The 21,067-nt window shown below is 43.6% G+C and overlaps 1 protein-coding gene across 1 annotated transcript in view; it reads right to left on the reverse strand.

Moving 5' to 3' along the window:
* Lrrc1 (leucine rich repeat containing 1) overlaps window positions 1–20,297 on the reverse strand; it is a 105,442-nt gene extending 85,145 nt beyond the window's left edge. The window contains exons 1-2 of the mRNA XM_033763180.1: window positions 20,273–20,297; window positions 20,168–20,205 (exon numbers count right to left, since the gene is read on the reverse strand). Coding sequence (XP_033619071.1) covers window positions 20,168–20,205; window positions 20,273–20,297 — 63 coding nt within the window. The remainder of the gene's footprint in view (window positions 1–20,167; window positions 20,206–20,272) is intronic.
* Window positions 20,298–21,067: the final 770 nt, after the last annotated feature.

Below are 21,067 nucleotides of genomic sequence, written 5' to 3' on the forward strand. Positions count from 1 at the left end.
ACTGTCTTCTGAAGTACTAGGTTCAGCAAAGAAAAATAATTATCTGCACAACACTTTTGAGCCCTTACCTTGCATTAACAGATCATACATTACTGAACCCAGGGCCTTCATACCCAGCCCTTTTTATCACATTTGATTTTGAGATAAGGTCTTGCTATGTTGCCAGGCTGGACTCAAATTTTGAATCCTTCTGCCTTAGCCTCCCAGAGTACAAGGATTATAAGCATGTGTCATCACTCCAAGCTATGGCTCCTTGTCTTCTGGAGTAACCAACTGATACTATTCCCAGACAGGGCTTGATCTTTCTGGATAGCAAAAACTGAAAGATTCAACCACTGGATATCGTACTTTAAAAATTAATCCAGGAGTCAAAAGATTATGATCACTCAAGAATGCCCATAATTTTGCAAGGCAACCTTCTAATGCATATTAATTACATTAAAAAACTTTGTCCCTATTATCAAAAAAAAATGAAGATGAGCAAACTGAAACTGTTGCCAATACATCTCAGAGGGTGAGGGAGAAAACCTGACTAACCAGTTAACACAGTTCACAGACTGCAGCCAAGGAAGAAGTCAACTCCTAACAAATTGCAAAAGGCATTAAGGCCTGTAATGGTGACTAGAATGCTGCTATTTTATTTTGCAAAGTTTTTCTCAAGGTATTGCCAAAGTGCCTTTCCAAAAGGGGAGAGGCAGTACCATCTAGCAATAAAATATAGCAAACACTAAAAGAACAAATAAAACAAGCATCCGATACATATATACTAAAGTCTCACATGACATCATGCAACTTAAATATGCAAATTGGCTCTTACATTTACCAAGGCATGTGAATTGGACTGTGTAATGTTGACTGTTCAGATGATTAGGCCTTAACTAGATTTCAAGCATTAAAACCTTATTTGTAATGATAATCTCTGTAGAGTTTAATTAGAAGAGTAGGGTTTAATTATCTAACCTATTTAACTAGACATGAGTTACAACATATATTGTATTATTTCTACAATCGCAAGAGTATAGTCATATGATTTTAGTATAAGGGTTTACCTTTACCAAGCAGGTTTGCATTCCAAAGTGTTAGTCCTATAAGAAATAGCCTTGTATCTTCAAAGTAAATCCCCTCTCATATTTAAACTTCTCACACATACTAACATCACACTGTTTCCTAATGGTTGATAAAAAGAGTTAAATAAAAAAGGCAAAATGGAAAACACAGAGTATATTCCCTAGCAACTCACAAACACTGATGCAAAAACAAACGAGCTCATGATGACGACCACATTTCAGCTCCACAAACTGAAATATTAAATTCTACTACTAATTCAGAGGCAGAACCACAAACACAAAACCAAAATAAAAACTCTGAACTAGTCAATGGCTGAAGGAACAAGAGAAACCATGAGTTCTGCTCAGATCCCCTGTTCTGCTATTACATCTGATTAAATGCTAAAGTCTAACAAGTCTGTTTTCTCTGTAACAAGAAAAGGCAAAGCTCTCCCAGGACCATTTTGTTAAAAGCTCCTCTTTTTGACAGTCTTTAAGGTTTATTATTTTCACTGTTTACCAGCAACCTAAGTAAGAGACAAAGCACTCACAGTGTTCATTTAACAATTTACAGAGCTGGGTTTGTAGCTCAGCAGTAGAGCAATCACCCAGCATGCATGAGTCTCTGGTTTTGATCCCCAGTACTACCAAAAAAAAAAAAAAAAAGCAAGCAGAATGTAGAGATGCTGGAAAGAGGTCTGGGGAGGCACAATGAGCCAGTCCACCACCACAGCACCTAAGAACACACAAACACCATAACTAAATTCTTTAAGTTCTTCTGTGCGCTTGAATTAGCTGAGCAGCGGGTCCCTCTGTGTAAACATTATATAGTAAGAAGTTTTCCTGCACATCACCCAAGAGCTCTAAGAGTCAGCACTCTCTTTGTGACAGGCATTCAAAGGGAGAAAGCAGGAATTCTGTAAGCTACTCCAAAACAAATTCCCAAAGTAAAGTAAGAGATAGGACAGCCTGCTCACATGCTCTCAGCTACCAAACTTCCAGGTAACAAGCAACAGCTCCCAGGGGTCCAGGCACAAGGAGCCCACGTCACAGCCTTCCCAGGTTCCCTGGGAAACTTTTGGAGGTAGCTCAGTGGTCCCAGGGGCTTTTCTGCCACCACTCCCCAGCCTCACGATATCTGCCAGAGCCCAACTCCGTGCCTTTTACCGTGGATACACACAAGGAATGAGGCACCCTGTCATGGTCACCAGAGGGGGTTACCTGGTCCCAGCACCTTTTCTCCCTGGAACACCCCTTCTGCAGCGTGGCATTCCAGGACCACAACCACTGGTCTTCCCAAGAAAGATCACCTCACATGCAATGAGTAAAGCAATCTGAAATTCAAATACTTCATTTACTACAGTAGCCTTTCAATGTCTACTCTGAAAAACTCTACATTATTTTTGCAAAAGGAGCTCTAAAATAATGGGAAATACCTCCAGTGTCCCAGATACTAGGTTAGGAGTTTCCCATAGTTTTATTTAATCCAAAGCACAACTCGGAGCCAGACCATCATTCTCACTTCATAAATGAAGAAACTGAAGCACAGAGAGGTCTCGCACTTGGGCCCTGTGGACACCAGAGTATGAGCATCAGGATTCAGATTCACATCCACAGTCAATGCCTATCTACCCTCAGCAACAGGGCAAAGAGGGCACTGTGAAGTCTCAAGTCAGGAACATTCCCTAATTTACTGCTGGCTGTGACTTCATCCAATCACTCTGCCTCTCCATTGCTTCAATCTATTCATCTATTTAAAAAAGGATAATAATCCATGTGTACTTATCCCTATGACAGTGGCAGTTCTAGGAGTGAACAAAAGTAATATATTAAGAAGAGTGCCTGTGTGCAGGAAATGCTTTAAGTTAGCTATAATTATTACCACTGGTATGATACCACTACATACCACACCCTCCTCTGTAACCAAGTTACTAAAAATTTTTCAAGTGTAAGAACCTTTGATCCAACTAAAATATCTCAATGCTCTTGGTGTATTCTATCCGAATGGGGCTAGGAGCTAAACAAGAAACACAATGATACATTTTAAGGCTCCCTTTCCTTTTAAAAAGCAGAAAAGGATCTCACACAAAAAGAAATGACAGACTGCTGAGATTAAATGCTAAAGGGGCCTCAAAAGGAGACCTTTAAAGTGTAGTACTTCATACTACACTTCTTGGAAAAAAAGTAAATTTTTGAAATGAGTAAATATTTAAAAAAAGAAAAAAGTAAAAGTGAACTATTACATACAGGAAAGGGCTGGAAGGTGCTGGGGGTAAAGTCAGTCAAGACTGAGCGAGAGGTAGCTGTAAAAAGGAGGGTAGAAGCAGCATGGGGAGAGCCGGAAGCCTGCCAAGAGCAAGGGCTGGGCAACTACAGCTGGCGAGATAGGCCTCTTCCACCCCTCACTGCCAGGACAGCAAGCAGCCAGGCCTAGGGCCCCAACATGGCAAAGGGACTCCAGCTGACCTCTGGCCTCCCTTCCCAGCACCAGCAGCCTGGATGCTAATTACGCTGAAAAGGCATGCAGGAGAAGCGGGTAAGCCTAATTACCCATGCTTCTCTTTCCTAGCCTTTGAACTAGGGGCCTCCCACTCTCCAACCTGTCCTGTTCCAAACATTCACTTGCAGGTCAGAGGTGCAAATTCAGAAAGCATTTCCGCATGCCTAGGGACATCACACAGGGTGATTAAGTTCCCAGGTACGTCCATAAAAGTCTTGCTGGCCCCATGCAGTATGCACACATATTCTCAACGCTTTCCAATGGCTGTCACGAAGTACGAACTTTTCAGCTTCGCATTCAGGGCTCTCCTGACTTGCTAACAAGCTCAATGACATTTTTGTAGGTTTTGAGAACTTAGGAAGTGCTTACTCCTATCCCATATCCCTTACACACCACCCCGCAACCCATCAGCTTTTCCACACTGAACTCTAGAAAACCAACACAGCAAATGAGGCATCAGGCCACACCTCGGCAGGCCTCTCTCCCTGCAAGTCCAAGGTCCTTTCTAACTCAGTCCAGGTGGCACGCCCGGGCATCCATGTCCAGATTTACCCCGACCTGAATGTCCACAGTGATCTTGCTCCAGCTATTGGCATCTTATTCATCCTCAACTGCTCCCTGTCTGGAGCCTTTATCCCCTTACCTGTGCAGCACTAACACTGCAACAAGCTGCCTGCAGTAATGTTCAGTAAACCCATTAGATACACACTGTGCCCCCTGCGTACCCACCACACTTCCACTGCTCAACAGCCAGCCGGCACTCTGCTGCCCAGTGAAATAACACAACACTGTTTTGACTTATTTTTCATTAAAACACTCACTCAAAAATGCACCTTAAGTTCCACCTCAGGTTATTTAGAATGCATGTGTGCTTTGTAAGCGCCCCATCCTCAGCCCACAACCCCTAGACGGCAAAATGGGAGCGGAGAACAGCTTTCATGTCAGAAAGTGAGTACCAAGTCGATGGCTTTCATAAGAGTGCCAGGGCAAGTGTTTAACATGTGGACTCCTGGACCCACCTGCTAATGCCCTAGGAATGAGGGCATGAGGATCTGGTCACCTTACAGGTATCCCCGGTTGGTTCTTAGAAACAAGCACCATTTGGAAACAGGCAGACAATGGGGTGTCCATTCTGATTGCAAACTGGGATCACCTGAGGACAGCCAGCCATGCTCTCCAGGAGCTGGGAACAGGGTGGGCTGGTGGATTAAAGCACACTTACCACAGAGGCAAACAACCCACTAGGATGAAAATCTGGCGAGGATAGGAGGAGCCTACAACGTCTTAGCAATTATAATGGCCTGTTTGTGTCCAAAGGCCCACAGTAGATAAGCTGTGGTTAAGTCGAGCTGTGGTTATTTTATGATGGAGAGTGAAGAAAATACATCCAAAGAGGCTGAGGAGGGGTCCAAATAAAAACCAAGCTGAGAAACATTGGACTGGGCTAGTGACACCCACATAAATGAAGATATCCCCTCTCCCCATAAACTTGTCCTGTGGTTGCTCTAAACAGAGTGTGAGGCTAACTACACGGTAACTTCAGAAGGGTGCACCTTGGCAACACAGCTTCTGAGCCAACACAGGAGCTGCGGGCTCGCCACCCTCTGCTCAGTCTCTGCGTCACAGTGTTGTGTGTTATCCTATCTCATCTCTGGATGGCTTGGAAAGACTGGGGAAGTTTCTTTGTCCTGAACATACACCAAAATCAGGTTCTGAGTGGGAAGAGGGCAAAACACGTTTAAGGTTACAACAGGAAATTAAAGTTTTAAATCCCAGGCCCATTTCATAAGCAGGCTCCACCACAGGTGCAAGAGTGACTGGCAGTGATGACTAGGTGTCCACAGCACAGAAGGACGTATGACTTGGAAGGGACAGAAAGACCCTGTCTGGCGGCACACACACAGGCAGTACCACCATGAGCTAGTGTGTCCTTCTGAGAACCATGAAGAGAAAGTCATCGTAAGCCAGCAAAGAGAGGAAAAGGAACTGCAACCAAGCCAATACTCTGCTTGAAAAGCCTCTCAGGATACAGCCAGGAAATCACTCGAGTAGGTAAAAGAAGCCAACACTCCCCCATGAAGAACAGTAAAAGAACACAGCAGAAGAGGAAGGCAATTTATTAAATAAAAAGTATACACCATAGAGCAGACTATACAATCAAAAGGATATAAGAATCACAATTTGGAACCAGAGAGTAAGTAATCTAGTGTGCTGTCCTCAAAACTGGACGACCTCCCATGCCAGCTTGCCTGGCCCCTCCTTCTGAGTCTGCCACGTCACTGCACTCAGGTTTACAAGTCTCCAAGTGATTCTATGAGCACCAGGCCTCAGGCACTGTCCTAGACCTGCTTTCACGGTCAAAGTCGACGTGGAAATGTGAACTCAGCCCCCTTCTTCCCCCATGAAGACACTACTCAGTGAAAGCAGCTATATTTCTGATTGTCAGTACAGCATGATTTCTAGTTCTGTCCGCAAAACAATTATTTTTTCTGAAGTGACTATCAACTCCAGAGTGCCCCCTTCCCTGTCTCTACAATCCCAGGAACAGAAAATACACCTATAATGCTGATAAAACACCCTATTTTCCACCCCCAATGACTTATCACTAATTCCTAGGGTTAACTTTCAAAGCAAGAGCAGTGGAGAGAGTTCACTGAACACCAGAGAGAGAGGCTAACATGACATCCATACTCCTCTGCCTAAGCTGTCCAAATTAGCAGGCTCTTATACAATTACATTTTCAAAGCAAGACAGCCACATTTTAGAAGTGGGTCACTTTTCCAAGATTTCTTCCTTTCTGTAGACCCCTAAAACTCCACATCCAAGGTCCCTTCCTATAGAGAAAAAAGAAGCCCAAGATGGCTGCACTATGGTTCAGGCTTGGGGGCAAGGGGATTCCAGTGGACAGTTAGTCCAAGTCAGCAAGACTTCAGCACAGGCACACCTCGGCGGGCTCAATGCAAATACCAGGCACAACCAAGGTCTACACTGGCACACAGCCACCACTACGCAGATCCCTAGAGCTGGAATTCCATGAGGGCTGGCAGGCTGGCTGGGGGCCTGGGGACTGCTGTAAGTGCATGCAGCTGAATGGTACCTGACAAAAAAGATGTCTAATCTATTCCCCGGCTCTGGTCTCTTCTTCTAGCTGCCCGAATCTCAAGCAAATCTCCCCAGTCACACCGGTGACAAGACACTTCCTCCCCCATGACAGTCAAGATTTTGGAACCTACAGCCATTGTGCATGCCAAATTTTACCTGAAGAAACACATAAGCCAAATTGCAAAGGAAAAACTTTGTACTCTTCCCCACAAATGATTTTCAGGCAACAATGAGTGACACAAAGGCCATCAGAATGCACTCAGGGCTGAGGAAGCAGGACAGCAACACAAGTGGTAGGATTTGGTCAGGTCCCATGAAGAGGTGGAACAGGAGCTAGAAGAGAAGACCTGCAGGGGCGAGCAAAGGGCCAGGAGATATGTGAACCTTGTCATAGGAGCTAACTGGGCCTGCCTGGTATGGCCCAACAGCAGGGAGACAGAGGAAAAGAGTATTACCCTATGTTGAACAAAATGTGGCAGGGTCTTCTGGGGACATAGCAAATTCCCTATGCAAGGTAGGCCTGATGACCACGTCATAGGGTTTTTATGAAAGGAATGGAAAATCACATATACAGCTGAGCTAGAAAAGTGCCTTTATGAACCTCACATTCTGCCAGCAGTTCAATTTCCATCAGATTGGGCACTCCCACTCAAAATTTACCAAGGTACTTAGGACAGCTTGTGAGATGCACTTTGGCCTACAGTTAACTAGCACAAGTACAGCACCTGTACAAAGTAGCATTGCCATCTAGCTACAGATTGTCTGCAGTAATAAGGTAAAATTCTGGGCCAGGGATTTAGCTCAGTGGTTCCACTGCCTGCCTCGCAAGCACAAAGTCTCAAGTTCGAGCCCTGGTACCAAAAAAAAAAAAAAAAAAAAAAAAAAAAAAAAAAAAAAAAGAAAAGAAAGAAAACAAGATAAAATTCAGATTACAACATGATGTCATATCTCTTGATAATTTAGAAGAAAAGCAAAGGAAGCACTGGTCAAATTAGGTAGCCAAAAATAAATAAATCCCAGCACTCAGGAATGTGAAGTGAAAGGATCAAAAGTTCAAGCCCAGCCAGGACAATTTAGTGACTTAACTGTTTCCAAAAAATAAGAAGGGGGTTGGGAAATAATTCAGTGGGAACACCCTGGATTCAACCTCCAGTACTGCAGAATCAAAAAATAACAACTTCACCAAACTCCACAGCAATACTTTTTATGATTATTGGAAAGAAAAAGCAAGGAAAGATTTTGCAAGACCATCATCACCAGCCTGGCTTTTTCTCAAAGTGTTATTCTTCAACACAAGTTCCTTATAAAAGAGTGCATGTTCTCTTGTCATAAGTTACAGGACTTTTAAATGCAGAGTATAATTTATTCTTATTGAGATTTTCCTAACAGAAACATCTTATTTTTAAATAAAAAAAAAAAAAACCCTCACAGATGAAAATAGTATTATGTCCAAATGGCATGTCTGAGTAGATACCTCAGAGCCAGGGCAGGCTAACAACGGCTTCAACTATGGAACCACAATGAGGTTCAGGAAAAAGGAAGATGTGGAAAACCTGGGAAGTGGAAGCTGGGGAACCGTGTAGGAGCATGCCAGTTACTGTGTACACCTGCGGCGGCTGTAGGGGGAGCACCGTGACCAGTGTGCTCTGAGGACCCCCAGCACTCAGCAGGCCCACACAGAGCTTAGCTCAGTCCTCCTCACTCACAGGATCATGTACACTGCCCAGGAACACACACACAGGCATTAGATGTCCGCAAGAATTCAGAGAAAGAGTCCTTTGTGTAGCCATTCTTTCCCAATCCACAGGGACAAAATGGGGGGAAACAGAAAGAAAGAATTCAGTTACAGTCATTTAGATTTCAATTCTTTGCAAGTGACAGAGGAGGTGGCCATTTACTGAGTGAACCAGAGCTGAATACGAGCTGACCACCTCCTTGTCCGTGGTTCTAGAGGATCGGGCCACTGCCTGGCAGCAAAAGGATGGAAAGCCAGCTCTCTAGCAGTCTGCAGCAAGACAAGCTTCCACTGCTCCAAGTCCTGACTTAGGGATGATGGAAATACCAACAGCTTTCCTGGCTGTCAAAACACTACAGCTACCCTCACAGAATAAGCCTTGTCTTCTGGCCCCTGACTGCCTTTCTCTGGCTCTCCAGGAACCTCTAGAGTTGTTAAGAGGCAAGTTTAGACCATGCTCTTTGGTCTCTTTATGGTGCCTGAGCTTTTGCCATTGCTGTATTCTCTCCAACTTGTCTGCACTTTTCTTCTCCCAATTTCTATGTTCTTCTTGTCAAGGATCTGCAGTCCCTACTAGCCACTGACACTTTAAACAGAGTATGAGCTACTTCTATAGGATCTACAAATACACAGCTGGGGTAAGAAAAGAGAATACAGTCTCTCAACATATAACAAGTGTATTAATTACATTTTCTTTAACAAACTCTATTTCCAAATCAGTATCGACAAAGCCTACATACTTCTGACTGACTCCATTCACAGAGCAAAAAACCATAATCTCACAATACTAAAAAGAAGAGACACCAAAAATGGATGGAAAAAAAGTCTAGCATTTGAAAGAAGAGGATTAAACTTCACATCTTCCCAAAGTAAATCTTGCAATGTAGCACTGGTGACACTGTCCAGAGTGGTTACTCAAAATTATGCCTCCTTAGAGCCATCTTTAACAGTGCACCTACACAGTATGTTTACCTGGGAAAGAGTACCTAGAGAATGCAGTAAGAAGAAAAAACAAGAGACTCCTGCTCCCATAATAATCATGATCAGCAATGTTCTCAGAGTGAATGAGGACATGAAACAGGCACTGTCACCACAGATCACAGGCAACACAAACCTCCCAGCAGGCAACTGAGCCATCAGGCTTAGAAGCCACAGTCCTGAGAGCCCACAACATTTTCAGGAAGTCCCAAAAATGTTTTAATATATTTTAAAATCAAAAGAAATATAAGTAATAATGGCTATATAATTATGACTCCAGCATGAGTTATATTTGTCTAGTACATTCATAAAATATAATTTTTCTTCTCTCCCTCCCCACCCCTCTCTCCAAGGCAGGAAGGCAAAATGCCTACAGTATGGCTCAGGAAAGCCACATGTGGCTTTGTCCCTCAAGAAAAAAGCAGGTGTTAGCAAGGCAGACACAGGGGACCCACAGGGCACTCAAGTGATGTACTACATTAACACAAATGCTTTCCTGCTGTGAGAGCTGATCACACATCACTGCATAGTTCAGAAGCCAGAGAGTAAAGAGGAAAAGTAACTTCTGCTTTCAGTTGTTCAAAGAAGCTTAGTTCAGGTGAAAGATCCTTAAGTGCTCTCCTGAAGATCCTTAGTACCTGAAGAAAGAAAAATAAGTTGAAAGGTTCTTAAGGAGATCCTTCTAGAAGGTTGGCACTGTGGGATACAAAAGAGTGCTGGCCCCTGATGCCCCCATAAGTGCTGACATTCTAAGTGTATTGCTTTGCTCTTTTAATCCTGGCCATATCTCTCATGTTTTAAATTTTAAATTACCAAAATTTTATTTTTATTTTACTATTTATATACTTCATTGTCTGACCTTTCCAGGACAGTATTGCATTCTAGAGTAGAATAATACTCTACAGCATGTGAACTCAGGAAGGTGGGTGATGACACTTCTTACGGTGGACAAAACAAAGAATCATGTGATGAAGGACAAAATATGGGAAGAGGTCAAACTGGTTGAAGACTCAAAGTAAAACTTAAAAACACTGACTACCTGTTTGGCAGAAGGTTTGGAGGTAGAGGTTAAGACGCAGGGCTTCATGCTGTCTGATGTTTGAACTCATGACGGGCAGTGGAACTCATCTGCAGTGCACCTACCAGAGGTTATGCACTGCCCCAGCTGCCTGAGCACACCGGCTCCGCCTGCCTTTTTAACAAGCCTGTGAGTCCCAGACTGTCCCATCTGATACCCAGCAAATAGTAGCGGGACAGAAGCTCAAAAAGGTCAAGTAATCTGCTGACGGTTATATAAGGAACAGAGAGCAGAATAGGAGCCTAAATTCAGTCTCTACTTCTTTCTTTACACTTGATGACACATTTACTTCACTTTCAGATCCTGAAACTAAGCAGTGAGCTGCATGAAAATCAGATGGGAAAAGAGCTCTTTTAGGGCAGCTGTGGTACACTTGGCATTTTAATCTAATGAGATTAGATTTAGTCCCAAGAAATACGAAGTCTTACAGTTAGGTCCAAGAAACTAAAATTCACACAGAATTGGGGAGACATGGTCCAAAGGCAGCATTCCTAAACAAGACACAGGGCTTGGAGATAGTTAACTATGAGCTCAAAGAGTCCAGAAGTTCTATCCCTGAACTACACATAAAGAAACTAACTCTACAAGAATCCAGTAATTATTATGCACTTATGCTCTAAGACTGCATTCACAGACGTACTTACCGGTTAAAACTTCTTAAAAAGTATTATGCTGAGGATGATGGAAGTGACGGTTCCTGGCCCTGCTTGTAACTCTCTTGGGGGAACTGTGTTTTAAGGACTTTGATGAGCTGCAACATCTCTACAGGAGCATAGCCAAGCAAAATAAATACTCCAGGAAAATCTTTAATTGAAGACTGGCTGATGTGAAAAGGGGAAGGATGCATCTGGGGCACAGGGTCTCAGCGCGCTCGTGCTCTCAAACACACAGGCTGCCCCATCGCACCCTCTGTCTGCCTTTTCCATCTGGTTTTACTCCTTTGGTCTAGAGTGGAGGTTGCCTGCTCCTCTACAGATATCCAAACAAAGTACCACCTCATTCTAAGACAAAATAACTTACGATTCCGCTAATAACACGCTAGATGCCCCCCCAAGGCTTACTGTATATTCAATCAGTAAGCACTCAGGTGCTTCTGAAAAGGAGAGGGAATACTGTCTTCTTCAAGTATTTTTCAAGTCAACTTGGAAGGACATCTATCTCTTTCTCCTTCTTGCTCTGTGTGCCAGAAGCACAAATCCAAAAAGGGTAACAAGATAAATGCAGTAGGCAGTACAGCATGCCACAGCCAACAGAGTTGTGTTGACACACAAACCCAGGGAAGACAGACAAGAATCATTTCCTGAAAACACCTTTCTGCTCTGCACCTTCACTGCTGTATCACTCCACCATTTAACCTGCCTTTCTGGAAAGACCCTCCCAGGTACCATCTCCCCTCACCTCAAAGTATTCTTGTTTCTGATCCTCTTGCTCTAATTCAGGCTCTGCTCACCCCCTGGCCGGATGGAGCTGCCTGTCGCAGCTTCAGGCCTGTGGTGACTGTAGCTGTGCCCCAAGGCTGTGCCCTTGGCTACTAGGAGGTCAGTGTCCTCCTGACAAGCTGGAAACTCGAGCTAGCAAAGCAGTTAGCTGTTCTAAGTGACTTTGTACACTCTGCCCTGGATGACTCACAGCCCAAGGGATAAAAACATGTATGAAATGAGATTAAAAGAGGATTTAAGTACCCACTGCCGTATCCTACAAGTGAAAGGAAGTAGGGTTGGCAAATCATTTCAATGACTCTGATGCCTATTCTGGGAAGAATAAAAGGATACATTAGAAGAAGAAGAAAATATTTAGAAAGTATTTTCACTTAACTCTTAGCTCCTATCTTTCTGTTCATAAGTACAGACACACAGCCACACGGAGCTTATCATTATTTTGTAAAAATGGGATATTATGCAATATTATTACATCTTTTTGTTTTTATATAACAATCAATAAATGATAATACCTAATTAATAAAGATCTGCCACATTTTTGTAAGGACTACACCATAGCCACTCTATACACTTTACAATTTATTCAACAATTTCAGTCATGGGCATTCACTTTGTTTCCATTTTGCCACCACACTGATAGAAATGCATTGATAGAAATCCTTCAGTATGTATCTTGACACACTGGTGTTTCTATTTTTTATCATTAACAGTACAATTTAGATATACATAATATTCACACTCATCATATGGAATCTGTATCCGTACATGATAGAGCTTACTTTTTCCCACTCCACTCCCCTCCTATCTACCTCTATTCTTATTTGCAAGAGCTTTGTTTCTATGTTATCTCTTTTCTCATTTTTTAAAAATTTTCCATTCCTTCTTTTCCTTCTCCTCTCTCCCACGTGCCCTTTCCTGTTTGAACATTTTCTTCCTATTTCACAATATCTATTATACATTTTGGTCCTTATTTACACTTTCAGTTCCTTACACCAGAGAAACAATGCAGTGTTTATTTCACTTCCATGTATGGTCTCAAGGTGCATCCATTTACCTAGAAATGTCTCAAGTTTACCCTTCTTTATGGCTGAGTAGTATTCTATTGCAGTAAAAAACTCACATATTCTTTATTCATTCATTAGTTGATGGGTATTTGAGTTGTTTCCAAGATTTAGCCTTTACAAACTGTGCTGCTGTGAACATGGGTGAGCATGTATCATTGTGGTATGATGCTTTTAATTCTTTCAGGAAGATATCAAGAAGGGGAATAGATGGGTCAGATGGAACCTCTAGTTTTAGTTTTTTGAGGAATCTCCACACTGGTTTCTATAGTGGTTGCACCAGTCTACATTCCTATCAACAGTGGAGAAGGGCTCCTTTTTCCCCACAGCCCTTCTACCAATTGCTATTGGTTGATTTCTTGACAACAGACATTCTTTCTGGAGTGAGATGGAATCCAGCATTGCTTTCATTTGCATCTCTTGAATGACCAGTGATTTTGAACATTGTTTCATATATTTCTTTCCCATTTGTGTTTCTTTATCTGAGAAGTATGCATTCATCTCACATGCCCATTTTTGGACTGGGTGTTTAAATGGGGGGTATTTTTTTCAGTTCTTTATATATTCTAGGTATCAATCTTTTGTCAGAGGGACAGCTGGGAAATTTTTTTCCCCCCACACTGTTGGTTGTCTCTTTACTCTGATAGCTATTCCTTTCACTGTGCAAAAGCTTTTTTAATGATGAGGTCCCAGTTGTCTGAAACATTCTTCACGAAATCAGAGTATTGTTCATAAAGTTTCTGCCTATACCTATGTCTAGAGTTCCACCTATTCTCTCCTCCAGCAGATCCAGTGTCTCTGCTTTAAAATTTAGATCATAAGAGACATGGGTCTAGTTTTAGCTTTCAGCATGTGGAGAGCCAGTTTTCTCAGCACTATTTATTAAAGAGGCTCTTTCTTCCAGTGAAGATGTTTGGCCCCTTTGTTAAAGGTAAGTTGGCTGAGTGTAGCTGAAGTTTTTTCTGCATCTTCTATTCTGTTCTATTCATCCTTGAGTCTGGTTTTTTTGTTTGTTTGTTTTGGGGGTTTTTTTTGTTTTGTTTTGTTTTGTTGTTGTTGTTTTTGCTAGTACCATGCTGTTTTTATTACAGTGACTTTGCAGTATAATTTCAAGTCAGGGATTGTGATGCTCCCTGCCTTGCCTTTTTGACCAGAACTGTTTTTGCTATTGTAGGACTCTTTTGGTTCCAAATGAATTTTAGGAATGATTTCTCTAGTTCTGTGCAGTATGCTATTGGTATTTTGATTGTGACTGCATTAGATTCTATTTTTAAAATGGTATCAGACTAGAACTGCTGGACTAGCTCTACAGTTTTTGTACATCTTACTGGCATAACTTCTAAAAGAGTCACATCATTCATATGTCTACCACTGCCCTACATCTTAAAGACAGCATTTAAACCAGACTCAAAGATAAAATGTATCAGTGCTGGAGCCAGGGATGTAGCTCAGTGACACTGTGCCCACCTGGTAAATCCAAAATTCTGAGTTCAATCCCCAGTACTGGAAATAAAAAATGTATCAATGCTTATGTGTGCGCACAGATATGAGGTCACACAAGAGTGGCCTTTCCAAGACTTGGAAAGAGATGGGTGGGGCCCTGCTGATCAATGTACATATTACACAAAGCATAAAGTGTTCCTTAAATATTTGCAGACAATTTTTTTAAATATTGAGCATATATAGCACTTACAGCATCAGCCTTACCAATAAAATGATGTGAAGTCAAAATGCAGAGAAGTCAGCTAAAACCTAAGAGTCACTTTGGGTTTTTTTCCCCCGTTTGTTTTTAGTATCTACATTACAATAGATTCTAGAAATACACAAATTAAGGCTCCCTCCCCGGAGAAATTCAGAATCCAGAGCAACACACCTGCAGTGAGCCATCTGCTGTGGGATGAGGGGCCCTCCAGCCGCTGGCAGGCAGCAGCTGACAGCTACGTGGGCGACAGATGATCAAGACATCTAACTGAAATTGAGGGCTGGGTTCTCAGCTGGGGATGTGGGTGACATTTTTCTACTACTTTTTTTAAAATTTCTAAATATTTTAATATTTAATATTTAATATTTCTAAAGTGGGCATCAATATCATTTCCATAATTGGGGAGGCAAAAAGAAACTTTATAAATGCCAACCCAAATGGATTGTTGTAGTTTACATACTGAAGCAATGATTAAAATTCCAGCTATCTTCTTGGCCTTAAATGAAGATAACAGATTGAAACATTTTTAAGAGAGCTGACTTGGAGAGGAGTCCACAGTGCTTGTGGTAGGCTCAGTATACACAAAAGTGGAGGAACCAGAAAGCACAGGAAGCACAATGACAAGTCCCTCAGTTGGACCCCCACCCATCCAAAAGGGGAACCCTCCCTCCCAAGCAGCCCCACTACCCAAATTCTCAGGAGCATAGTGATAACAAGAAAGCCAGGATCCACCCTATTGCTCTCACCACTGCCCTATTGATCAGCCAGCCCCAGGCCCACCACCTATGGGGCTCTAAAATTTTCCACCATCTCAACCAGTGCCCCTCCCCTACTTAAACTTGCCCGTATCAACCATGGCAGCCCTCCTCTCAGTGCCAAAAGCCTTCTCTCCCTTGGCCCATCCACACTCAGACAGCAATAAACTCATCGCATGTTGCTTAAACTTTAGGCCTGCCTCAGTGGTCTCTATCGTGCCTTGGTCTGACCTTACAGACAGATACTATACTTCCCCTGCCCCTGGCCTAGGCCTGTCCTGAGTAACTTTCAAGGAAACATGTTGTTTGCCAAGTGCTGTGTCTGGATCTGGTTCCCAGCATGACGCTACTCACCGGAAGGTGAGGGAACCACAGGGATACCACAGGACACCCCCTTTGACGGGTGAGTGGGCCTCGGCCTCTCCCTCTTCCCTCTCTCCCCTGGCCATGAGGCTGTGCACTTCCACCATGATGGATGGCTTCACCACAGGTCTAAAGGCAACAAGGGCAAATGATTTCAGTGGTACCATGAGGCAAAATGAACTTTTTATCTGTATAAGTTGATTTTCTCAGTAGTTTGTTACAGTAAGGGGAAGGTGACTCACATGCAAAGTATCACAGAAAATATATTCTGATTATATATTCTGATTATTAAAAACGCTACATTCAAAGGCAATGACTACAAATTTAGCTCTGCTTTGATTCTGGTAATCCACAATGAACACAAAAGGCTTTTTACTGATTTCTATAGTCACCAGGCACTTAGCATTTCTAGCTTAATCATTTCTCTTTTCCCACTCGTTTCTTTTGCCCAAGATTCAAGAGCCTGTTGGGAGAGACACCAGAGGCATCAATTCCAGGCCTAAAATGCTTCTATGATTTGTCAGGTAATGAGCACAGCCACAGCATTATTACTGTATAATAAGTGTAGAACACAGACCCAACATCTATTCTGTATTCTAAGACCAAATTATCCTGAATATAATTACCAAGCCAAGAATGAGGAAACATACCATACAAGAAAAAAATGTGCCCTTTGTAGAATGTTCACCGCAATTTATATGCTAAATATATCTAGTAAATAGCCCAGCGTCAAAGGCATTGAAGATTAAAGCTTCTTTCGCTTAAAACCTACTTCTGAAACTGGAATTACATTAGACACACCTTCATGCATTTGCCAAAAGAGCTCACATTATAAAAGAAAAACTTTCAATTAAAACTTTAAATGATTAGCAAGAAAAGAATGCAAAGTTATTCTACTTCAAAAGTTACAAAGATTGAGATGAAAATGAAAAGCACTAACATGCTTGGGTACTTGTTCAACCTGTTTATTTTGTTTTGACAGAGCTATGGGCCAAAGCCAAAGTATTATTAATTTTCATCACTAGTATTAAAAACAAATAGAAACAAAACATTCTTAAAAACTGTCCTGCCTGTCATTCCAGGAAGATCAAGATCATGCTGACCAAAGCAAAAAGCTTCACAGGGTGACTGCCTGTGCAGTGTGCCCTGTCTTCACGTCTCTGTAAAACAGCAAAGGAAAACTTAGCTAAGACTGTCCACTGGAAACAGATTTCTTAATAGCCCCACAGCCACAACAGAGGATGAATGTCAGAGCCTGGAGGCTCCCCAGCCAAGGCATGCCAAGATTACAAACAACTATCTGTACATTTCTATCACTTGAGGAGAGGCCTGGACCTAGCAGGGCCTTGGGCACCAGCTCCATGGGACACCATTCCTGGGTGCCAGCACGAGCGTGACCATGCAGAGGAATGCCAGAAATGACATGCCACTCTTAACTACCGGTATCAAAGAGAACAAAAGGGACCCATCATCCACCATCTTCACAAGTACTAGACACAGTGGGACACACAAAAAAGGGTAATTCATGATCCCTACCCTCAAGGGTTAGCTGTATACTCCCTCTGACAATCATAGCATATCAGAAACTGAGAACAGGGATGGGGATCCTTTATTCCTAATCATAGGAATGACAGGTCATTAAAGCATATTATCAAACAGAACTGGTACTTTATACGTATTCATTGCAGTCCTTAAAAATAGCCCTTGATGGAATCGTCTTTTGCATTTAAAGAGTATGAAAACTGAGGTTCAGAAATGGTAACTTTTAAAGATCATGTAACCACTAGCAGGGTGGAGGCAGGACATGAACCCAAAACCCTACATGAGTGATTCTCATAGTGTGAGCCTAGAACTCTCAGCTGCAATCCCCAGGGGCACGGCCGAAGCTTTAGATTCATGGTCCCACCAGCAACCTCCATGGGAAGGATTACAGTCACTGGACATGGGACTTCAGAATCCACATTTTTTAGAACTCCTCAAGTGCTTCTGATAAAGAACTATGTACAAAACACTGCAATACCCACCACCACCACAGGACCCAGAAAGATAGCCTGCTCTGTGTTGAACAGCTATGTGAAGCTTTAGCAATAACCCTGATTTATGTGCCAATATTATTCAATATTCATGCTGCCACACGCCCATGTGCACTGCCTGCTCTAAGTTATCACTCAGGGAACTCAAATCCCAACGTTTCCTATCCAGTTTCCAGAGCTCAGTGGGTCCAGAAATCTCTGTAATTTCAAAGACCAAGAGAAATTACACATTTATCTCTGAAAGACTAAAGATCTCACTAAATTGTGTTGGAAATGGGAGAACTTAAATGTTAGTCCCTTAATAAATATACCTGTGTATCTGGAGCAAGTCTTCAATGCCACCCGGAAAAGCAGGGAATAGCAGCACACACTTCAGAGCAGGCCCAGGTCCAGGCCCACACACCTGTGTGCCCCCCGGGGGCTGGAATGACCTTGGGACCAGCAGTTGAGCACAGCAGACAATGCCTCAGGCTCCAGGGTAACAGCTCCTGTTCACCACAGCTGCATTCTCCAGTGTCCACCTCAGCCTTAGACTTTGATTTTGATCCTTAAGTTTGTCTCTATTATCAAATATACCTGCAAAGGGACGAAGAGCTACAAACACTGGAAACAGGCAATGTAGTGTAGTTGGCATGAGAATAATTCCCAAAGTTTCCTTGAAATCTGAGTAAAATCTCCACAGTGAAAATTGAATAAAACTCACAAGAGTAACTGGACAAAACATGCCTTTGCACATATGTTTACTAATCTTAAAGTTTCACTACTCTGCCATCACAACTTCATTAATTCACTGAATTTAAACACCAACAGAAAATTTTACTACATCAACTTAAAAATACGTTAGCCAGTTAACTTGAACTGAATCTTGTAAGAAAATGAGTCAGAGATAGAAAATCACACAGCCACCAAGTAGCTGAGCTGAAGAAGGACATTGACGTGGAGAGAGGAGTGAGGGTGGGAGGGTTTCAGAAGGATGAGGCAAATTTGTCATCACCACCTGCAGTTCCCTTAAGCCACATGCTTCAGATTACTATCATGGCCTATTAGCTCCTACTGAAAAACTAATTAGCTACTTACTTAGTTCTTTATCTCTCAAACCTCCAGGCAGAAGTCAAGACCAAAAACAGTACAATGTCCAAGCTCTGGCCTCCAGACCACAAGCACCTTCCTCTCCACAAGTACCTAGGGTCTGGTCACCCCTGCAGAGAAGGGGGACCAACAGGTGGCCATAGCCACACTCACCCTACCCTTGAACCATGCAGCCTACAGTGCTGGGTGATGGTCATAAAATTGTTTTTAAATTTTTCAACATTTCACATAAAAACTGATTTCCAAGAGAAATAAAAGCATGGGATAAATCAGTAACATCAGGCCCACAGTCCACCCTGGAGGCGTGGGCAGAGCACGATGAGCTGGCCTCCACTGACAGGCCAAGGGGCTGCAGCCAGACCTCCCCATCCTACAACTTGCCCACTGGGCCTTGCCACGGGCATTTGATTCTATGGCTCCTACTGGAGTGGGGCAGACCCACCCAATGAACAAGCACAGCCACTCCTGGGCCTCCTGAAGGGGAGTCACTGCTCCTCACCTCCACCCTGAGTCTCACTCTGAGATACTGGCTTCACCCAGAGCTGCGTCCTTTCCAGCCCCTCAGCTCTACATCCAGCTCTGGCCATGACCAGGGCAGCCAAGTGCGCTGAGGATCTCTCTGACCATACGCCCTGGCTAGAACGCCCTTCCCTTTTCCCAGCCTAACCAGCATGCAAGCCTCTTACTTCAGAACCCTCAAAGGCCTCATTATCCTGCCATCCTTTCCCCATTCTATAGGTAGAAGCCTTCTCTACCCTAGGCCTGGGTACCTGAGCACTTTGGAGGGGGGAAAAAAGAAACCAGGAAGGCTGGCACATTATAAATTTATGCGAACCCAGCATTGCCATCCATGTCCCCCTCCCTCCTCTGCCCCCTTCACCACACCAGAAGCAGCCCACGCTCCCCCAACACTCGCCCTACCCTCCCCCTCCAACAAAGACCAAATCCACCAGGCTTGATGTTTCCTCCCCCCACACTCATCCTTCCACCTTCCTCAAATTCTGAGAATCCACCTGTACTGAGGACTCCCCAATCACCACACTCTACTGCACACTGGGTCAGTCACCAAATTCTGCTCCCACCTGCCATCTAAGCATTACCCAGCTCCATTCTTATTACCCTTAAGGACACCTACAAGCTGCCATCAGGCTGAGCTCTCTCCATTTATGGCTGACAAGACACTGCTCCACCCACCAAACAAAAGCATAACACTTTAACCCTGTCCTCCCTTAACCTCCTTAAACAACCGTGCCTCCAACCACACATAGCTCTGCCTGTTCCCCCACCTTGGCACAGGCTGCCCTGTACCTCCAGGAAGATTGCGCTGCAGCTCCACACCGGGCTTATCACAATCCGATCTGCTCGGGTGTCTGACTACATGGGCGACTCACAGCACACACGGATGCGCTCGCTCATGGGCACGAAGCCCTCAGGCCTCCCTTCTGGGTAAGCCAATCAGCAGAGCACTGGTCGTGTAGCCCCGACTTAAGCCCACCCAGCCTTTCCCACTGAGGGTCCTCAGGGAAGCTCTCAGTCCCAGTTTACTCATCTGTAAAAGATGACTTAAAAAAAATGCCTCCCAGATAAGGCTGACATGAGGACCAAACAAAATCCACTTAATGCCCTCCACAGACAGGCGTCTGCACATTAGTAAATACACGCGTACCACATCAGTAAACAAAGCACCACTCTTGGAAGTTTAAAAACTAACTGAGGTTTTACTCAATCCCGCCTAGAGTGAGGGCGAATGAGACCCAGTGCTGGGGGTGGCGTAGGCCTCCAGCTTCAGAAACACTTCCTGGCTCCTTGCCACCAGGCTCCTCATTAACACCTCCACTAATTGGCAAGAGAAGAGGAAAGGCCTTCTATCAACACGACTAATAACGTGTTATCTACTGCTGACCTCTGCCAGCAGAACGTGCTGACTCAGCCCACTCCCTGCCTCCCTCTCAGGTGGACGGCAAACAAATGTTAACACGCCCGACTGGGGCTGTGCCCACACACAGACCCTGCAGGAGGCAGACACCAGGTGCGGGCAAAGAGAGAACAAGGCCTCCCTGGCCTGGGAATAACCAGCTACACCAGGTACTGAGGGAGTGGGCAGACTGGCCAATGTGGAAACAGCTCAGGATTAACATACCCCAACTACTCCACCAAAAAAAAAAAATACAGTTTTTCAATGCAAT

The sequence above is a fragment of the Fukomys damarensis genome, unplaced genomic scaffold (genome assembly GCF_012274545.1).
Source record: "Fukomys damarensis isolate Sample0158 unplaced genomic scaffold, DMR_v1.0_HiC HiC_scaffold_14, whole genome shotgun sequence".
Taxonomy (NCBI): Eukaryota; Metazoa; Chordata; class Mammalia; order Rodentia; family Bathyergidae; genus Fukomys; species Fukomys damarensis.